The following is a 23014-nucleotide window of genomic DNA, read 5'->3' on the forward strand; positions in this document are numbered from 1 at the left end:
CTATTTGGCCTGCGTTTTGAGTGGTATTAGAAACATACCTGAAGGTGGGGGTTGCTTTAGCAGACACGATACTGTGTACTTTTCCTTTCAAACATGGCGTTAATAACTAGTATTGTTGGGCGTCATGGGTTAATTCACTGAGCTGTTATTGTATTTTTGCATGACCAATTTCAAAGGATTTACAGGCACCAATTTAAAGGTTGATTTTTTTTCCCTATTAAAAAGGTTGACATTGCATTATACATGTGGATGTGCAAACTTTCATATTCACTTCAGCATCTTTTAAGCAAATTTCCAAATATCTAATTTAAGACAGAACAAGTAGCAAATTCATTACAATCTTACTTTATAAGGGAAATAAAGATTAGGTAACTATAGATTAGGTAAATGTAACAGCATACACACACAAACTTGAATCTCATTTGCTGCAACTATATAAAGAGGATTATGTTGAGAATACTCCTTTGATTCAAACACACATTCAGAACATTTAAGTGTAATAACATTTAATATCCCAGGTACATAGGTCAAGAAAGTGTGGTTGGTGTTTTGCCCCAATCCCTTTTCCCTTCGACTTCCATTTTTTCAAGTCAAAAAAATCTACAATCAAATGAGGTCCATGTAGGAGTAACATGCATTTGGTCAGAAGCACTGAATCATCGATTCCCTAGATTTTCCAACTCCAATCCACTTAACTGCAAAGACAAAAAAAAAAAAAAACATTATTCAAAATGAGATTCTTGTATTAATTGCCACTATAATATTTAGTCTATAAACAATTGTAATTGCAAATATCTAACAGACACAATATTTGTGAAAAGCAAAGTAAAAATAATAATAATGATATATATATATAAAAAAAATTATATATATATATATATAAAAAAAATTATATATATATATATATATATATATATATATATATACATATATATATATATATATACACACACACACATATATATATATATATATATATATATACACACATACATACACATCCATGACAAATATCTTTATCTTGCGCTCAAAAGGAAAGCAGCACCACAGGTGAGATCTCCGTTGCCAAATCTCAAATTAACATAGAACAGAAAAAACAATTCCGGAGTGCGCTGTGTTGATTGTATAGATTTGACAGAAATCCTTCCCAGTGGGTATATCTTATACTGTGCAGGACGAAATTTTCTGGGTTCCTAAAATGGATAACCCCTCACCAGAAAGTCACCCCAACAAATGGCCCAAGGCCAATTATTATAAAGTATTTAATAACAAAATATTCATAAAAAGTCGTTTACATGAGATCTTTCAAAGATATTATACAAAAAACATTTTTTAATAATTCCATCAGTAAAAAAAAAAAAAAAAAAAAAAAAAAAAAAAGAGTGTCCAGTAAGTGTTGTGGATATGTAGACTCCATCACCTTAAAAAGGTGTGAGCTCAACAAAGGGAGTATTTCCACCAACCGAATCACTAGCTAATGGCTGACAAACCCAACGTGTTTAGTCTGTTAGACTTCATCAGGGGTAACAATTTTTATTTTTTATTTATAGTAGGAATAAATCTTATATCAGTGATTCTGCATAAATGATATTATGAGCCACCTTTAAATATAAATAGGCTCATCATATGAGAAATAAATACTTCTTAAGAATGGCTTCTTATTCAGACCCTACTTAGAGACTTTGGGGTAAATTTACTAAGGTGGGAGATTTTTAGAACTGGTGATGTTGCCCATAGCAACCAATCAGATTATATCTATTATCTGCTAGAAGCAGCTAGATAAATGGTAAGTAGAATCTGATTGGTTGCCATGGGCAACATCACCAGTTCTAAAAATCTCCCACCTTAGTAAATTTACCCCTTTATATCTTTAGTGGTAAATCCACCTGAACAAATGGGATAGTTCAGTACGCGGAGTTTGAAATTTTTTGAAATGTATACAGAAGTATCAAAAGATATATCCAGAGAAAAGGATCAATAATTGTAATAGAGTACTGGAACTCCCAAAAAGGACCTACAGTTGTATCCAGAGAATTTTCCCAAACTGCAACCATGTGTGTGGAAGTTTCAGAATGCATTCCATTGAAAGTATAGGAAAAGGGGTGTGGCCACGTCCCCTTTACCCGCGGCCATGCCCCTTTTTCAGATTTGTACCGATTTTTCTGTGTAAAATGTTGGAGGGTATGTAAACATGTGTACCCTCGTGTCAGGGACAGATGAGTCATCAGTGATAAGCAAAACATCTTTTATTACAATAACCATATATTGAATACTTTTCTGACAGTTTGGCTGTACTTTGCATTATCGTAGTCGACACAGGAGTCAGACTCCGTGTCGATATCAGTGTCTATGATTTTGGATAGTGAGCGTTGTGAGACTGAAAATCTCTGTGACATAGGAACAGACATGGGTAGATTCCCTGTCTGTTCTCTAATCTTTTGTGTAATAATTCATCTTAGCCCTTAATTTCACATATCCAATCAGGCGTCGGTGTAGTCGACGGCGACACCACACGCACATTTGCTCCATCTCCTCCATAGGAGAGCCTTTTACCTCAGACATGTCGACACACACGTACTGACACACCACACACTCAGGGAATGCTCTTCCGAAGACAGTTCCCCCACAAGGCCCTTTGGAGAGACAGAGAGAGTATGCCAGCACACACCCCAGCGCAAAATGACCCAGGAAAAACACAGCAATTTAATGTTTACCCCGTAGCGCTGTTATTATCTGCGCCGAATTATGTGCCCCCCCCCCCTCTTCTTTAAAACCCTCTCTTCTACTGTGGTATAAGCAGGGGAGAGTCCGGGGAGCTTCCTCTCAGCGGTGCTGTGGAGAAAACCAGCTGTTTCAGGTACCTTGGGCCTTGGTCATGTAATGCTTTGAAACTCAGTAAGCCAATCTTGAAGATGATTCGCCATCTTATAGGCAGCCAGTGAAGGGAGTAGAGGATGGGTGTTATGTGGCTAGAACGGGGCTGGTTGGTTAATAGCCTGGCAGCTGTGTTTTGCACCAGCTGTAAGCGTTGCAATTCTTTTGCTGGTAGACCAAGGTAGAGGGCATTACAGTAGTCTAAATGAGATGATACAAATGCATGTATGACTTTTGGCAAATCATCTGAGGGAATAAAGTGCTTGATTCTGGCTATGTTCCTCAGGTGAAAGAATGAGGATTTGATTGTGGCTGATATCTGATGTTTAAGTGTCAAGCCACCATCCAGGACAACGCCAAGATTCCGCACACGATCACTGGTCTGTAATTCTGAATCCCCGAGGGTAAGTCCAGTTGGTTGGCTATGCTGCAGTCTTGTCCTTTGATGTTGCGGTCGTATCATAAGGACTTCTGTTTTATCCGGGTTCAGTCGCAGCCAACTGGCGCTCATCCACTCCTGTGGTTCAGTGCCCGGAGCAAAGGACAAGTACAGTTGTGTATCATCTGCATAGCAGTGGTAGACCAGGCCATGGCGCCTGATTATTTCGCCCAATGGGAGCATGTATACTGCAAAAAGCATGGGGGATAGTATAGAACCTTGTGGGACACCACATGGCAATGGCACTGGTGGTGATGAGTATAATCCAGATGATACTCTCTGTGACCTGCCTGTGAGAAATAATTTGAACCAGCTTAGGACTGTGCCATCCAGACCACAGAAATGTATCAGTCGCTCAATCAGAATCCCATGGTCCACGGTATCAAATGCTGCCGAGAGATTCAGAAGGATGAATATTGAACAGCCACCTCTGTCTTTTGCCATCAGAAGATCATTTAACACACATACCAGGGCTGTTTCAGTGCTATGTCTTCTCCTGAATCCTGATTGAAATGGATCAAAAATATCATGGGTTGTCAGGCGGGTTTCCAGTTGATTTGCAACGACTTTCTCAATAACCTTTCCTAGGAAAGGAAGGTTTCATACCGGTCTGTAGTTGGTCATGCAGTCGGGATCTAAATTAAGTTTTTTAAGAAGCGGTCTAACAATTGCTTCCTTTAGGGGTCCAGGAAAAATGCCTGTCTGCAAAGAGCATTGAACAATTTTTGTAAAGACAGGACCAATTATATCCATACAACCTATTAGAAGCTTGATTGAGGCTGGGTCCAGATCACAGGTGGTGGGACGCAAAATCCGAGCAATTTCAGCAGTGTCCTTTACATCCACTGGGTCAAAGCTGGTCCATGAAGGCAGGTAGCTTATATTGGCAGGCTTTGTAGTTTGGCACTCCTTTGATGGCACTGTGGAGATTCCAGCACGGATGGTGGATATTTTATCTGCAAAGAAGTTTGCAAACTCGTTGCATCTTGCCTGGGAGAGGGTCTCATCAGTCTGCAGGCATGCTGGCTTGCAAAGCATCTCCACTGTGCGGAAAAGTTAAGCTGGCCTATTGTTTGCTGCTGTGATCTCATTTGACAGGAACTGTCCTTTCTTACGAGTGATTGTCGATTGATATTCTTCGTTATGCTTTATTAGTTTTATTTTGTCATCCACTAGGTTAGTCTTCCTCCATCGTCTTTCCAGTCTACGCCCCCTTTTCTTGAGCTCACTAACACTGTTGTCGAACCATGGAGCTTGACTTTGTGGTTTACGAGGTCTTAAACGCACAGGGGCGATAATATCAATTGCAGCCATAACATCCCTATTATAATAACGGACTAGGGAACAGGGATCTTCACAGGCACCCAGTATTTACCGCTGACAGGTACAATCGTGCTAAAGTAGGACCTTGTACGGCCATAAAGCAAGGTGAAAGCATGTGTTAAGACAACGTCTTGAGTAGGTTGTCCGAGTATGAACTATTAGCACCCTCATGGATCTGAGATGAGCAATTATCACAGATACCACTTCCCACAGACATCACATCTGTGATACCGGAGGCACTGATGAGAGCCCAAGTGGCAGTGCCTGAGTGATAATGGTTTTGTTTTACAGTACCCAAAAGTACAAACATTTGTAAGTACGCAGTCTTGAAATTCAGTGAAATCCTGAATTCCTGTGGTTTAGACCCACAATCTCTGACTGCAGCGATCACATCTTGCATCTGTAGAATTTTACATAGTGATTGTCTTAAGCAGAGCCGGCCATAGGCATAGGCATACTAGGCAATTGCCTAGGGCATTTGATATGCCTAGGGGCATCAGCAGCTTCTGCTGATTAAAATATGCGGCATGCCTATATTCTATGTGTAGCATTTCATATGCAGATACAGCCACAGTCTCACACAGTATATAGGCATGCTGCATATCAGTTTAATCAGCAGAAGCTGCTTGTGTATCCTAGCCACATAGCAATGCAAATAAGATGCATTTTCATAAAAAAAGGTGCCTGACTTTAGCATTGAGGCAAGATTTATGAGGACACATCTGTATCCAAGCAGAGGCAGAGGTCACAGTGTTAGTGGCAGTGTGAGTGCTGTGTGCATGTGAGTGGGTTGGTTGTGCAGTACTGTTCGGAATATGTATAAGGAGCATTATGTGTATCATGTAAAAATGCATTAATAATGTGCAACATATGTGTAAAGGGGCACTGTGTGTGTCATTATGTGTATAAGGGCATTAATAATGTGCGGCATATGTGTAACAGGGTACTACTGTATGTGTGTCATTATGTGTATAGGGGCACTAATGTGCATCAAATATGTAGGGGTCACTATGTGTGTCATTATGTGTATAAGGGCATTAATAATGTGTGGCATATGTGTAAGGGACATTATGTGTAAAAGGGCATTAACAAAGGTTGTTGTGTAAGGTGCATTATGTTTATAAGGGCATTAATAATGTGTCTCATAAGTGTAAGGGGCATTACTGTGTGCAATTGTGTATACATGCATTACTATTGTGTGGCATTATGTGTATAAGGTGCTCTATTATGTGGCGTTGCGTATAGAAAGGGCACTACTGTGTCGTCTAGTGTGAATAAAGAGCAATAGGGTGTGGTGTAATGTGAATAAGGAGCAATTCAGTGTGATGTTATGTGAATAAAGGGCTCTACTGTGAGGAGTAACGTTTATAAGGAAAAGTGATACTACTGTGGGATGTAATATGAATTATGAACACTATCACATGATCAAATGTGAATAAAGTTGCAGTAATGTGTGGCATAATTGGAAGTGGGGTTACTATTGTGTGGCCATGCCCCTTGCCAGCAAAAACACACCCCTTTTTGGGCTGTGCGCCAAATGTGTGAACTGTTCCTATTTAAAAATAAGAATTTACTCACCGGTAATTCTATTTCTCGTAGTCCGTAGTGGATGCTGGGAACTCCGTTAGGACCATGGGGAATAGCGGGCTCCGAAGGAGGCTGGGCACTCTAGAAAGATTTATGACTACCTGGTGTGCACTGGCTCCTCCCACTATGACCCTCCTCCAAGCCTCAGTTAGGACACTGTGCCCGGACGAGCAAACATAATAAGGAAGGATTTAGAATCCCGGGTAAGACTCACTCTTACCAGCCACACCGTACAACTCGTGATACTATATCCAGTTTGACAGTATGAAAACAACTGAGCCTCTCAACAGATGGCTCAACAATAACCCTTTAGTTAACAATAACTATTTACAAGTATTGCAGACAATCCGCACTTGGGATGGGCGCCCAGCATCCACTACGGACTACGAGAAATAGAATTACCGGTGAGTAAATTCTTATTTTCTCTAACGTCCTAGTCGATGCTGGGAACTCCGTAAGGACCATGGGGATTATACCAAAGGTCCCAAACGGGCGGGAGAGTGCGGATGACTCTGTAGCACCGAATAAGAGAACTCCAGGTCCTCCTCAGCCAGGGTATCAAATTTGTAGAATTTTGCAAATGTGTTTGCCCCTGACCAAGTAGCTGCTCGGCAAAGTTGTAAAGCCGAGACCCCTCGGGCAGCCGCCCAAGATGAGCCCACCTTCCTTGTGGAATGGGCATATACAGATTTTGGCTGTGGTATGCCTGCCACAGAATATGCAAGCTGAATTGTACTACAAATCCAGCGAGCAATAGACTGCTTAGAAGCAGGAGCACCCAGCTTGTTGGGTGCATACAGGATAAACAGCGAGTCAGATTTTCTGACTCCAGCCGTCCTGGAAACATATATTTTCAGGGCCCTGACAACGTCTAGCAACTTGGAGTCCTCCAATTCACTAGTAGCCGCCGGCACCACAATAGGCTGGTTCAGGTGAAACGCTGACACCACCTTAGGGAGAAATTGGGGACGAGTCCTCAACTCTGCCCAATCCATATGGAAGATCAGATAAGGGCTTTTACATGATAAAGCCGCCAATTCTGACACTCGCCTGGCTGAAGCCAAGGCTAATCACATGACCACTTTCCACGTGAGATATTTCAGATCCACGGTTTTTAGTGGCTCAAACCAATGTGATTTTAAGAAACTCAACATCACGTTGAGATCCCAAGGTGCCACCGGAGGCACAAACGGGGGCTGAATATGCAGCACTCCTTTTACAAAAGTCTGAACTTCAGGTACTGAAGCTAGTTCTTTTTGAAAGAAAAATCGACAGAGCCGAGATCTGTACTTTAATGGAGCCTAGTTTTAGGCCCATATCCACTCCTGCTTGCAGGAAATGCAGAAATCGACCTAGTTGAAATTCCTCTGTTGGGGCCTTATTGGCCTCGCACCATGCAACATATTTTCGCCATATGCGGTGATAATGCGTTGCCGTAACATCTTTCCTGGCCTTAATAAGCGTAGGAATGACTTCTTCCGGAATACCCTTTTCCTTTAGGATCCGGTGTTCAACCGCCATGCCGTCAAACGCAGCCGCGGTAAGTCTTGGAACAGACAGGGCCCCTGCTGTATCAGGTCCTGTCTGAGCGGTAGAGGCCACGGGTCCTCTGAGAGCATCTCTTGAAGTTCCGGGTACCACGCTCGTCTTGGCCAATCCGGAACCACGAGAATTGTGTTTACTCCTCGCTTTCTTATTATTCTCAATACCTTTGGAATGAGAGGCAGAGGAGGGAACACACAAACCGACTGGTACACCCACGGTGTCACTAGAGCGTCCACAGCTATCGCCTGAGGGTCCCTTGACCTGGCGCAATATCTTTTTAACTTTTTGTTGAGACGGGACGCCATCATGTCCACCTGTGGTTTTTCCCAACGGTTTACCAGCATCTGGAAGACTTCTGGGGGAAGTCCCCACTCCCCCAGGTGGAGGTCGTGTCTGCTTCCCAGTTGTCCACTCCCGGAATGAACACTGCTGACAGTGCTAGTACATGATTCTCCGCCCATCGGAGAATTTTTGTGGCTTCTGCCATCGCCATCCTGCTTCTTGTGCCGCCCTGTCGATTTACATGGGCGACTGCCGTGATGTTGTCTGACTGGATCAGCACCGGCTGGTGTAGGAGCAGGGCTTTTGCTTGACTTAGGGCATTGTAGATGGCCCTTAGTTCCAGAATATTTATGTGAAGGGAAGTCTCCTGACTCGACCATAGTCCTTGGAAGTTTCTTCCCTGTATGACTGCCCCCCAGCCTCGAAGGCTGGCATCCGTGGTCACCAGGACCCAGTCCTGTATTCCGAACCTGCGGCCCTCTAGAAGATGGGCACTCTGCAGCCACCACAGTAGAGACACCCTGGTTCTTGGAGACAGGGTTATTAAGCGATGCATCTGAAGATGCGATCCGGACCACTGGTCCAACAGGTCCCACTGAAAGATTCTGGCATGGAACCTGCCGAAGGGAATTGCTTCGTAAGAAGCTACCATCTTTCCCAGGACCCGTGTGCAGCGATGCACTGATACCTGTTTTGGTTTCAGGAGGTCTCTGACTAGAGATGACAACTCCCTGGCTTTCTCCTCCGGGAGAAACACTTTCTTCTGGACTGTATCCAGAATCATACCCAGGAACAGTAGCCGTGTCGTCGGAACCAGCTGTGACTTTGGGATATTCAGAATCCAGCCGTGCTGGTGCAGCACCTCCTGAGATAGTGCTACTCCCACCAACAACTGTTCCTTGGACCTCGCTTTTATTAGATCGTCCAAGTATGGGATAATTAAAACTCCCTTTCTTCGAAGGAGTATCATCATTTCCGCCATAACCTTGGTAAATACCCTCGGTGCCGTGGACAGTCCAAACGGCAGCGTCTGGAATTGGTAATGGCAATCCTGTACCACAAATCTGAGGTACTCCTGGTGAGGATGGTAAATGGGGACATGCAAGTAAGCATCCTTGAAGTCCAGGGATACCATGTAATCCCCCTCGTCCAGGCTTGCAATAACCGCCCTGAGCGATTCCATCTTGAACTTGAAATTCTTTATGTACGTGTTCAAGGATTTCAAATTTAGAATGGGTCTCACCGAACCGTCCGGTTTCGGTACCACAAATAGTGTGGAATAATAACCCCGGCCTTGTTGAAGTAGGGGTACCTTGATTATCACCTGCTGGGAATACGGCTTGTGAATTGCCGCTAGCACCGCCTCCCTGTCTGAGGGAGCAATCGGCAAGGCAGATTTTAGGAACCGGTGGGGTGGGGACGCCTCGAATTCCAGCTTGTACCCCTGAGATACTATTTGCAGGATCCAGGGATCCACCTGTGAGCGAACCCACTGATCGCTGAAATTTTTGAGGCGACCCCCCACCGTACCTGGCTCCGCCTGTGGAGCCCCACCGTCATGCGGCGGACATGGAAGAAGAAGCGGGGGAGGACTTTTGCTCCTGGGAACCTGCTGTTTGTTGCAGCCTTTTTCCCCTACCTCTGCCTCTGGACAGAAAGGACCCGCCTTTTCCACGCCTGTTTTTCTGGGTCCGAAAGGACTGAACCTGATAAAACGGCGCCTTCTTAGGCTGCGAGGGGACATGGGGTAAAAATGCTGACTTCCCAGACGTTGCTGTGGAAACTAGGTCCGAGAGACCATCCCCAAATAATTCCTCACCCTTATATGGTAACACTTCCATGTGCTTTTTTGAATCTGCATCTCCTGTCCACTGGCGAGTCCATAAGCCTCTCCTAGCAGAAATGGACAATGCACTTACTTTAGATGCCAGTCGGCAGATTTCCCTTTGTGCATCTCTCATATATAAGACTGAGTCTTTTATATGGTCTATGGTTAACAGGATCGTGTCTCTGTCTAATGTGTCAATATTTTCTGACAGTTTATCTGACCACGCAGCGGCAGCACTGCACATCCAAGCTGACGCAATAGCTGGCCTAAGTATAATGCCTGTGTGTGTATATACAGACTTCAGGATCGCCTCCTGCTTTCTATCAGCAGGTTCCTTGAGGGCGGCCGTATCCGGAGACGGTAGTGCCACCTTTTTAGACAAACGTGTGAGCGCTTTATCCACTCTAGGGGGTGTTTCCCAACGTGACCTATCCTCTGGCGGGAAAGGGAACGCCATTAGTACCTTCTTAGGAATTACCAATTTTTTATCAGGGAAAGCCCACGCTTCTTCACACACTTCATTTAATTCATCTGATGGGGGAAAAACTACGGGTAGTTTTTTCTCTCCAAACATAATACCCTTTTTAGTGGTACCTGTAGTTATATCAGAAATGTGTAACACCTCTTTCATTGCCTCAATCATGCAGTGAATGGCCTTAGTGGGCATCAGGTTAGACTCATCGTCGTCGACACTGGTGTCAGTATCAGTGTCGACATCTGGGTCTGCTTGAGGTAGCGGGCGTTTCAGAGCCCCTGACGACCCATGCGACGCCTGGGCAGGCACGAGCTGAGAAGTCGGCTGTCCCACATTTGGCATGTCGTCGATTTTCTTATATAAGGAGTCTATACGTGCACTCATTACTTTCCATAAGCCCATCCACTCAGGTGTCTGCCCCGCAGGGGGTGACATCCCTTCTAAAGGCATCTGCTCCGCCTCCACATCATTATCCTCATCAAACATGTCAAAACAGCCGTACCGACACACCGCACACACACAAGGAATGCTCCGAATGAGGACAGGACCCACAAAAGCCCTTTGGGGGGACAGAGTGAGAGTATGCCAGCACACACCAGAGCGCTATATAATGCAGGGACTAACTGAGTTATGTCCCCTATAGCTGCTTTTTATACTATATATATATTGCGCCTAAATTTAGTGCCCCCCCTCTCTGTTTTTACCCTGTTCTGTAGTGTAGACTGCAGGGGAGAGCCAGGGAGCTTCCTTCCAGCGGATCTGTGAAGGAGAAATGGCGTTAGTGTGCTGCAGGAGATAGCTCCGCCCCTTTTCCGCGGACTATTCTCCCGCTTTTTTCCATATTCTGGCAGGGGTATTTTCCACATATATAGCCTCTGGGACTATATATTGTGGAGTTTTTGCCAGCCAAGGTGTTATTATTGCTTCTCAGGGCGCCCCCCCCCAGCGCCCTGCACCCTCAGTGACCGGAGTATGAAGTGTGTATAAGGAGCAATGGCGCACAGCTGCAATGCTGTGCGCTACCTTGGTGAAGACTGATGTCTTCTGCCGCCGTTTTTCCGGACCTCCTCTTGCTTCTGGCTCTGTAAGGGGGACGGCGGCGCGGCTCCGGGACCGAACACCAAGGACTGGGCCTGCGGTCGATCCCTCTGGAGCTAATGGTGTCCAGCAGCCTAAGAAGCCCAATCCGGCTGCAAGCAGGCGAGTTCGCTTCTTCTCCCCTTAGTCCCTCACTGCAGTGAGCCTGTTGCCAGCAGGTCTCACTGAAAATAAAAAACCTAAACTATACTTTCTTTCTAAGGGCTCAGGAGAGCCCCTAGTGTGCATCCAACCTCGGCCGGGCACGAAATCTAACTGAGGCTTGGAGGAGGGTCATAGTGGGAGGAGCCAGTGCACACCAGGTAGTCCTAAATCTTTCTAGAGTGCCCAGCCTCCTTCGGAGCCCGCTATTCCCCATGGTCCTTACGGAGTTCCCAGCATCCACTAGGACGTTAGAGAAATATAGGGGGTACAAACACCAAAATAATGACTGCTATTGGTGAGGGGTGATGGTGCTAGGAAAGAGATGCAAGGTCAGAGGCGGAACCAGCGGTGGTGCTAGGGGGCACCAGCCAAAATCTTGCCTAGGGCATCAAATTGGCTAGGGCCGGCTCTGGTCTTAAGTTCAATATCGGTGTGACTGAGCCGTACGTCTTAGGCACTTTCTAAAGATTGGTATAAAATACCTGAACTTGTGTACCGGATGAATTAAAAACTGCTTAGTCTACGAGAGAATGAATAGCAGTCTACAACACTGTATTGTGTATTCTGTGAATACGAAATTGCGGAACCCCCAATCAGTGTATGTGTGCAGCAACATCAACTAGAACGTCTGAACACATGCTTGCACAATGGAAGGTAAGAGATAGGCTGGAAGACAGCCATGCCACTGGCTTGTCAGCTGGCTTTGTGTTTTGACGACGGCAAGTGACTTTGTTGAAAAGCACGTTCTCTACCACGTCTACTGCCCCCACTAGCCTGAGAACCTAATTTGTCCTAATAAGGACCAATAACATATCGCCAACAAAAGGTAACATCACTATTTTTCGAATCAGCCTGTCAAAAATCAGGTGATTCAGCAATGTTATCATTTAGAAGTAAAAGGTGTTCTGAGGAACGGGCAGGTTGTGGGCCTAAATTGAGCTGTGTGGCCTATATAACTACCACCATGTTAACCTAAACCCCAACTAAAGCAAGTGTAAACACTTCCGCTGAAGTATAAATGGCCTTTAGCAGGGCCCTCAGCTGACTCTGCGAAAGGTCATAATGCGTTATTGGCGCTAGGACTGGAATAGTGAACTTTGTTTAAAACTGAAGAGAGTCCACTGGTAACAAAATGTCGCAGTTAGTTTGGGAAATGTTAGTAAAACAGAAATTGCTTTGCACAGAAAAGCTTCTATCTGGATTTATTACAACCTCATTGTTTCCTGAAATATTCAGTACTATCATTGAACCCTCAGATAGTAACACGGAGTATGAGACAAAAGCTGATGAATGGACTATACATGGACAGTTCTAGACTGAGCACTGTGGTTGCTCAGACGGTGTACCTAACTTTGCCGCCTCGCGTTCTTCTGCCATCTAGTGATGTGCACCGGACATTTTTCGGGTTTTGTGTTTTGGTTTTGGATTCGGTTCCGCGGCCGTGTTTTGGATTCGGACGCGTTTTGGCAAAACCTCCCTGAAAACTTTTTGTTTTGGATTCGGGTGTTTTTTTTACAAAAACCCCTCAAAAACAGCTTAAATCATAGAATTTGGGGGTCATTTTGGTCTCATAGTATTATTAACCTCAATAACCATAATTTCCACTCATTTTCAGTCTATTCTGAACACCTCACAATATTATTTTTAGTCCTAAAATTTGCACTGAGGTCGCTGGATGACTAAGCTAAGCGACCCAAGTGGCCGACACAAACACCTGGCCCATCTAGGAGTGGCACTGCAGTGTCAGACAGGATGGCACTTCAAAAAATAGTCCCCAAACAGCACATGATGCAAAGAAAAATGAAAGAAAAAAAGAGGTGCAAGCTGGAATTGTCCTTGGGCCCTCCCACCCACCCTTATGTTGTATAAACAGGACATGTACACTTTAACAAACCCATCATTTCAGCGACAGGGTCTGCCACACAACTGTGACTGAAATGACTGGTTGGTTTGGGCCCCCACCAAAAAAGAAGCAATCAATCTCTCCTTGCACAAACTGGCTCTACAGAGGCAAGATGTCCACCTCCCCCTCATCGTCCGATTCCTCACCCCTTTCACTGTGTACATCCCCCTCCTCACAGATTATTAATTTGTCCCCAATGGAATCCACCATCTCAGGTCCCTGTGTACTTTCTGGAGGCAATTGCTGGTGAATGTCTCCACGGAGAAATTGATTATAATTCATTTTGATGAACATCATCTTCTCCACATTTTCTGGAAGTAACCTCGTACGCCGATTGCTGACAAGGTGAGCGGCTGCACTAAACACTCTTTCGGAGTACACACTGGAGGGTGGGCAACTTAGGTAAAATAAAGCCAGTTTCTGCAATGGCCTCCAAATTGCCTTTTTTTCCTGCCAGTATACATACGGACTGTCTGACATGCCTACTTGGATGCGGTCACTCATATAATCCTCCACCATTCTTTCAATGGTGAGAGAATCATATGCAGTGACAGTAACATATTGCAGTGACATGTCAGTAATCGTTGGCAGGTCCTTCAGTCCGGACCAGATGTCAGCACTCGCTCCAGACTGCCCTGCATCATCGCCAGCGGGTGGGCTCGGAATTCTGAGCCTTTTCCTCGCACCCCCAGTTGCGGGAGAATGTGAAGGAGGAGCTGTTGACGGGTCACGTTCCGCTTGACTTGACAATTTTCTCACCAGCAGGTCTTTGAACCTCTGCAGACTTGTGTCTGCCGGAAAGAGAGATCCAACGTAGGTTTTAAATCTAGGATCGAGCACGGTGGCCAAAATGTAGTGCTCTGATTTCAACAGATTGACCACCCGTGAATCCTGGTTAAGCGAATTAAGGGCTCCATCCACAAGTCCCACATGCCTAGCGGAATCGCTCTGTTTTAGCTCCTCCTTCAATGTCTCCAGCTTCTTCTGCAAAAGCCTGATGAGGGGAATGACCTGACTCAGGCTGGCAGTGTCTGAACTGACTTCACGTGTGGCAAGTTCAAAGGGTTGCAGAACCTTGCACAACGTTGAAATCATTATCCACTGCGCTTGAGTCAGATGCATTCCCTCTCCTTTGCCTATATTGTAGGCAGATGTATAGGCTTGAATGGCCTTTTGCTGCTCCTCCATCCTCTGAAGCATATAGAGGGTTGAATTCCACCTCGTTACCACCTCTTGCTTCAGATGATGGCAGGGCAAGTTCAGGACTGTTTGCTGGTGCTCCAGTCTTCGGCACGCGGTGGCTGAATGCCGAAAGTGGCCCGCAATTCTTCGGGCCACCGACAGCATCTCTTGCATGCCCCTGTCGTTTTTTAAAAAATTCTGCACCACCAAATTCAATATATGTGCAAAACATGGGACGTGCTGGAATTTGCCCAGATGTAATGCACGCACAAAATTGCTGGCGTTGTCCGATGTCACAAATCCCCAGGAGAGTCCATTTGGGGTAAGCCATTCTGCGATGATGTTCCTCAGTTTCCGTAAGAAGTTGTCAGCTGTGTGCCTCTTCTGGAAAGCGGTGATACAAAGCGTAGCCTGCCTAGGAACGAGTTGGCGTTTGCGAGATGCTGCTACTGGTGCCGGCGCTGCTGTTCTTGCTGCGGGAGGCAATACATCTACCCAGTGGGCTGTCACAGTCATATAGTCCTGAGTCTGCCCTGCTCCACTTGTCCACATGTCCGTGGTTAAGTGGACATTGGGTACAACTGCATTTTTTAGGACACTGGTGACTCTTTTTCTGAGGTCTGTGTACATTTTCGGTATCGCCTGCCTAGAGAAATGGAACCTAGATGGTATTTGGTACCGGGGACACAGTACCTCAATCAAGTCTGTAGTTGCCTGTGAATTAACAGTGGATAACGGAAACACGTTTCTCACCGCCCAGGCTGCCAAGGCCTGAGTTATCCGCTTTGCAGCAGGATGACTGCTGTGATATTTCATCTTCCTCGCAAAGGACTGTTGGACAGTCAATTGCTTACTGGAAGTAGTACAAGTGGTCTTCTGACTACCCCTCTGGGATGACGATCGACTCCCAGCAGCAACAACAGCAGCGCCAGCAGCAGTAGGCGTTACACTCAAGGATACATCGGAGGAATCCCAGGCAGGAGAGGACTCGTCAGACTTGACAGTGACATGGCCTGCAGGACTATTGGCTTTCCTGTGTAAGGAGGAAATTGACACTGAGGGAGTTGGTGGTGTGGTTTGCAGGAGCTTGGTTACAAGAGGAAGGGATTTAGTGGTCAGTGGACTGCTTCCGCTGTCATCCAAAGTTTTTGAACTTGTCACTGACTTATGATGAATGCGCTGCAGGTGACTTATAAGGGAGGATGTTCCGAGGTGGTTAACGTCCTTACCCCTACTTATTACAGCTTGACAAAAGCAACACACGGCTTGACACCTGTTGTCTGCATTTGTGTTAAAATAATTCCACACCGAAGAGGTGCTTTTTTTTGTAATTTGACCAGGCATGTCAATGGCCATATTCGTCCCACAGACAACAGGTGTCTCCCCGGGTGCCTGACTTAAACAAACCACCTCACCATCAGAATCCTCCTGGTCAATTTCCTCCTCAGCGCCAGCAACACCCATGTCCTCATCCTGGTGTACTTCAACAGTGACATCTTCAATTTGACTATCAGGAACTGGACTGCGGGTGCGCCTTCCAGCACTTGCAGGGGGCGTGCAAATGGTGGAAGGCACCACCTCTTCCCGTCCAGTGTTGGGAAGGTCAGGCATCGCAGCCGACACAATTGGACTCTCCTTGGGGATTTGTGATTTAGAAGAACGCTCAGTTCTTTGCTGTGCTTTTGCCAGCTTAAGTCTTTTCATTTTTCTAGCGAGAGGATGAGTGCTTCCATCCTCATGTGAAGCTGAACCACTAGCCATGAACATAGGCCAGAGCCTCAGCCGTTCCTTGCCACTCCGTGTCGTAAATGGCATATTGGCAAGTTTACGCTTCTCCTCAGACGCTTTTAATTTTGATTTTTGGGTCATTTTACTGAGCTTTATTTTTTTGGATTTTACATGCTCTCTACTATGACATTGGGCATCGGCCTTGGCAGACGACGTTGATGGCATTTCATCGTCTTGGCCATGACTAGTGGCAGCAGCTTCAGCACGAGGTGGAAGTGGATCTTGATCTTTCCCTATTTTACCCTCCACATTTTTGTTCTCCATTTTTTAATGTGTGGAATTATATGCCAGTATCAATAGCAATGGCCTACTACTATATATACTGCGCACAACTGAAATGCACCACAGGTATGGATGGATAGTATACTTGACGACACAGGTAGGTAGAGCAGTGGCCTACTGTACCGTACTGCTATATATCATATACTGGTGGTCAGCAAACTGTGCAAAACTGAAATGCACCACAGGTATGGATGGATAGTGTACTTGACGACACAGAGGTAGGTAGAGCAGTTGCCTTCTGTACCGTACTCCTATATATTATATACTGGTGGTAAACAAAATTATGCACTGTACTCCTACTATATACTACAATGCAGCACAGATATGGAGCGTTTTTCAGGCAGAGAACGTATAATACTGGTGGTCACTGGTCAGCAAAACTCTGCACTGTACTCCTCCTATATAATACTGCTGGTCCCCACAATAAAGCAGTGTGAGCACAGATATATGCAGCACACTGAGCACAGATATGGAGTGTTTTTCAGGCAGAGAACGTATAATACTGGTGGTCACTGGTCAGCAAAACTCTGCACTGTACTCCTCCTATAATACTGCTGGTCCCCAGAATAAAGATATTTGCAGCCCCCTGAAAGTTCTGAAACAAAGTGAGAGGACGCCAGCCACGTCCTCTCACTATAATTTCCAATGCACGAGTGAAAAATGGCGGCGACGCGCGGCTCCTTATATAGAATCCGAATCTCGCAGCGGGATGACGACGTTCGGGCGCGCTCGGGTTAACCGAGCAATACTGGAGTATCAGAGTATGCCTCGGACCCGTGTAAAATGGGTGAAGTTCGGGGGGGTTCGGATTCCGAGGAACCGAACCCGCTCATCACTACATTATACCAGCCATCATCGCTCAAGAAGAATCAAGGCAGAGGTCCTTATTGGGACCCGTATGTACAAGACCCAGCGTGCAAGCGAATGGTGTGCCAGAATTATGTATACACACAGCTCTGAGTGAGCTATTTTAACAAAATAAATACATAAAGAAATGCGTTTTTGAGTGCACCAGTGGCATACCCTATATACTGTGAAGTCGTTTACTTTCTGAAGAAGCTCTATCAACACCCCTGGCCCCTCTGTGGCCGTGTGTTGTAGGACAGCCATAAAATTCCTGGATGAAACAGGAATTATAAAATGGCGGTCACAGCATGTAAATTGTACAGACATTCTGTCAAACACACACATATAGATACATATAAATAGATTATATATATATATATATATTTATTAATTATACATACATACACAATAGATATATTCTCATCATAGGATGAATAATCTGCTTTGCTTGTAAGTACTGTATGTAACCAGCACTACCACCCCCTGTGCCTGCAGACACACTCTTAAGCCTAGCTGGCCTGAATAATATATATATATGTATCACCTTGACAAAGGGGCGTTAGCGCCCCGAAACGTTGGTCACCTTACTTTGTTGTTATGGATTAAAGTCCTCTTTTTGCACGTTATCTACTGGGATCAAGTCTCTGAGTGCCGCTGCATGCTTCTTTTCGCTGTATACTCATTATTCCTGAGGGCACCGGAGCCGTATTCATCTAGGGTGAGTGCCAGCTCTCTTCAAGATATATATATATATATATATATATATATATATATATATTTCCCCCCACAGAACTATCCGGTGCAGAGTACTGACCATCACCTTTACACAGCTTGAGGTGAGTCTCCGCTCACTGCAGCAGTGCCTCGTGGGGAGCGGTGACATATGCCCATATAGTGAAACCCTCCCCCACTTTTCAGTAAACGGTGGCAGACAGATCTGCCTTGTCCGTGCTGAGCGGCGGCAGCAGCGAGAGCTGACCGGCACAGGGGGACAGTGTAGCCGGGGTACAGTGACGGTGGCCAGCGGAAGCTGACCACGGCCGTCTGCAGAGAAGCGGGCTTCTGAGTGCAGGTGAGCTGTGACGGTGCCCAGAGGCAGCGGAGAGTGCTGTCCGTGGCTGGGCACTGGGAATCCACTTTCCTCACACGCGGCGGGGCGGGCCACCGCGTGCACCCTCCTGAGAGCCCTGAAGCTCCGATAAGCGGCGGCAGCAGGGGGCTGATATCGTTAGGGCGCGGTATTAGTGGAGCGGCGGCCGCAGGGTCTGTCCGCTGCTCATATCATGAAAGCTATGCAGCTTTGCTTGGTGGATCGGCGGCCCCAGGAGCTGGTTGTCGCATCCACCTACATATCTGGAGAGTTTGCAGGAGCTCCCTGCACATGCACCCAGGACGTCCACAGCAGCGGGTCTGGGGAGAGGGTGTCGGGCGCAGTGCCTGTAACCCCCCCATAGTGAAATACACACACACGGAGCGGCAGCAGCGTGAGCCGACCGTCCGCTTGTTACTCACCGTACCTGCCGGGATGTGGAGGCAATGACGGGCTCTCTCTATAAGATCCGTCCTGCTCCTGCAGCCATGGCTGAGTCAGCATTTGCTGATGAGGTCTATGGCGGTGCTTCTCTTCCAAGCACAGACAAGCCTTGCTGCTATAGCAGCACACACAGTCCCGGACCCACTCTTCTTAGTAAGCTGGGAAGGGACTGTGGAAGAAAAAATGTTAAAAGTAAAAATTTAAATAAAAGTCCTTGCAGATTTCAGGAACGTGTCCTCCCAACTTGAAGACACAAAACACACTGGGGCACTTGGGAGTATGGAGGGGGGAGGAGGGTTACACATTTAAATATTTAAACGTGTCTCTCCCTGCTATCGCACCGTCCATATCCCAAGAGTACTCCAGTGACCCCTAGTGGATGAAAAAGAAATTACTGTACTGTCTTAGCCACTATCACCTCTTATGGGACCCTATTCCACTAGTCCACTACCCTTTCTGTGAATGTAATTTTTCCTCACGTTTCCCTTGAACCTACCTCCCTCCAGTTTCAGTGCATGTCCTTGTGATTCAATACTACTCTTGCTGTGAAGAATGTCTCCGTCCTGTACTTTGTTAAAACCCTTGATTATATATATATATATATATATATATATATATATACACATATACACATATACTTTATTTTTTTTTTTAAGTCAAGTATTCTTTATTGTAATTTTTCATATAGTACAACACAAAAAAACACTCTGCTACCAACAATAACAGGTATTGCCATCAATAAACAATCTCATTGAAAAAAAAAAAAAGAACAGATCTGCATGTGCGCTTTATTGTACATTATCATCGTCACATTGCTTGCGCGCTGGGAGAACACATAACAAACATGCTATTCAATCAATCATCTACATAGAACAAGGCATAAGAAACCAAAAGTCAGAACACAAGGCCTGTACTAGAAAGCCAGTCAGTATTATAATCGATAAAATCGTCCTTCTCTTATCAGGAAGGCGCAGTAACTCCTCTCTCCCTGAAAACAGTTGATATATTTAAACGTTTCAATCATGTCCCCCATTTCTCTTCTGCAAACTACATGTTAAAATATTTAAGTATTTCTATGTAAGTTTTGTGTTTTAGGCCATGAACCATTTAAGTTAGTGGTTGCCACCTGCTTTAGATCAGTCCCTAAAATCCTAAATGTATCTTTTATGGCCCTGACTTCAGCATTAGCCAAGTCATTTGTCCCTAGGTGGTCAAGTACATCCACCTCCCCACCTATTCTTGCTGTATTCACAATTAGCGCTCTTTATCCCTTGGAGCTGTGGTTCCAGGCCTTACTTGTTTCTACTTTATTAGAATTTTCCAGAAGTATTCCACTAATAATGGAATCTCCCAAGAGAAGTGCAATCTTTTTTGGAGCTGTCATTTTCCTGTTCCTTTACCTATAGTTCATAGAAGTCCCCATATGTTCCTGTTCTGTATTGCTTAGATGAGTTGTACCTTTCAGCCATGCAAGAGCAGCATATGAGTTTTGCACTGTCACAATTTTTGAGAGGTGTCTGTGTCCCTCTTGGAATCTCTGCCTTTTAGAACACTCAGTAGTCCAGGCAGAATGTCTTCTGGTGACTCTGAGGGAGTGGTGGCCTTAAGGACAGACATCCTACATACTGTATCTTAGCATGCAGTTTATCTATCTCCTCCTGCAGCAGAGAAAATTGCTAACAGATTGGAAAGCAGTCTCCAGAATGCCTCCGGCAAAACAAATGCATAGTCTAAACACTGTATCAGATGTTAATGGTATTGGCAATATAGAAGTGGTATAGACTATCTACAATGTCTAGTTCGACCCCATATGGTCGACAAGCATTAGGTCACCACTGACAAAGTAAAAATGAATTAGGTAGATACTGAAAATGTAGACAGGAAAAGGTCAACACACAATAGTTGACACTATTTTTAATTTTTTTTGTGTGTCGTTTTGAACCGTCAGAGCACAGGGAACACCAATTTGTGTACCGCTTCCCCTTACATGAAGCAGGCAAGGTGCCTCGCTCCGCTGCATTCGGCATAAATTACTATTCCCAATCGTAGTCCACATGGATGGTAAAGTATGAAAAGGTGTAAAAATTACAAAGTAAAAACCCTTAAAAAGTTGTGTCGACCACTTGAACATGTTGAACTTTTCCAGCATCAACCTTTTGTCAGTGTCGAACGAATGCGTGTCGACCATATGGGGTTCACATAATAACTGAAAACCTAGACATTGTCTGTCTTTATACTGGAACCCTGGCAATATTTGTGTTATTGTTGGTGTATTCTAACTCACTTGCTCCGGTTTCAAACTCAAAATTTACGTAAGTATTCAAGCTTCACTTCTGACTTTTAAAACATTGTGCCACAAAAAAATACATAAAAAATAAATAAAATTACAAATTTAAAGATCACTCCGTATTATCGGCAGTAGAAAGGTATGGTGAAGACTTTCAAAGTGAACTTTGGATGACTTCAGATTTTCAAGCCCACCCATCTCTCCGATTACAGAACTGACCCACTACCATAGAACAAAATCACCAAGTAGGCGCACGGTACCAGTGATGTTGATAAAAACACAATTTATTAACATAAAACCAATAACAAACTGATTAAAAGACACAACACTACACAGAGCATATAACTGAGGTATTATACCTTATAGTTCACACATAAAGTGTATAAATAAGTGAAAGGGACACTAATATGCAGGAGAACCCGATCCAGCCTGTGATTCAATCACTCCACTCTAACTCTCCTTGCATTTGGAACATTGTTACCTCCTGCCCGGCCGGGCGTCGCTCAGCAAGCTGGAGGATCTGTATGGTGATCTAATACAGGCAACTGGTGCTGCACAGAAAGAAGTGGCTTTCATCTGAATATACCGCTGACGGATGTCTCACCCATGCACAGGGTGATAACAAGCGGTTTCTTAACCATTTATCCCGTACAGCAAGAGATCATTACGTCTCAGTGAGTAACATTAATCGGCTGGTTTATTTTGCTCCAAGGAAACACTATTTAAATCTGGACACCTTTATGGTCACAAACGCTAATTACATCAGTTTACAGGACTTCCTTTTCATTTAAACTGTCTGATATGGAATTAATGTGAGAGATTAACCCTATCTTACAGAGACGGGTTCTCCTGCATATTAGTGTCCCTTTCACTTATTTATACACTTTATGTGTGAACTATAAGGTATAATACCTCAGTTATATGCTCTGTGTAGTGTTGTGTCTTTTAATCAGTTTGTTATTGGTTTTATGTTAATAAATTGTGGTTTTATCAACATCACTGGTACCGTGCGCCTACTTGGTGATTTTGTTTTAGTTGTTTCACTTTCAGGAGGCCGGCTACCTCCTTACCAAGTGGCTGCCATTACCAGTGCTATATTTGCACGACCCTGTTCAGCGCCTAAAAACCTTTTTTCTGTCCACTACCATAGAACTAACACTTCGAACATATAAAAGTTCACCTGGAAGTGCCAATTTTATGACATCAACTTAAATAATACAGACTGCAATAAATGTATTTGTTTCCTAAGGGTAAGAAGAAAATAAGATTTTAAACCTATCAGTAAATCTTTTTCTCGTAGTCCGTAGAGGATGCTGGGGACTCCGTAAGGACCATGGGGATAGATGGGCTCCGCAGGAGACATGGGCACTTTAAGAAAGACTTTAGGTATGGGTGTGCACTGGCTCCTCCCTCTATGCCCCTCCTCCAGACCTCAGTTAGAGAAACTGTGCCCAGAGGAGACGGACAGTACAAGGAAAGGATTTTTGTTAAACCAAGGGCAAGATTCATACCAGCCAACACCATTCACACCGTATAACTTGCGATAAACTAACCAGTTAACAGTATGAAAAAACATAGCATCAGTCGGAGACCGATG

General features: G+C 44.9%; 1 protein-coding gene across 2 annotated transcripts in view; it reads right to left on the minus strand.

Annotated features, from left to right (window-relative positions):
- Window positions 1-329: 329 nt before the first annotated feature.
- The window catches only part of LOC134910040 (adenylosuccinate synthetase isozyme 2), a 247055-nt gene continuing 224370 nt past the window's right edge, over window positions 330-23014 (minus strand). For both annotated transcript variants that reach the window (XM_063917592.1, XM_063917593.1), the window contains one exon: window positions 330-695. In XM_063917592.1, the coding sequence (XP_063773662.1) occupies window positions 643-695 (53 nt within the window). In that variant the 3' untranslated portion in view covers window positions 330-642. The remainder of the gene's footprint in view (window positions 696-23014) is intronic.

Source organism: Pseudophryne corroboree, chromosome 4 (assembly GCF_028390025.1).
Source record: "Pseudophryne corroboree isolate aPseCor3 chromosome 4, aPseCor3.hap2, whole genome shotgun sequence".
Classification (NCBI taxonomy): domain Eukaryota; kingdom Metazoa; phylum Chordata; class Amphibia; order Anura; family Myobatrachidae; genus Pseudophryne; species Pseudophryne corroboree.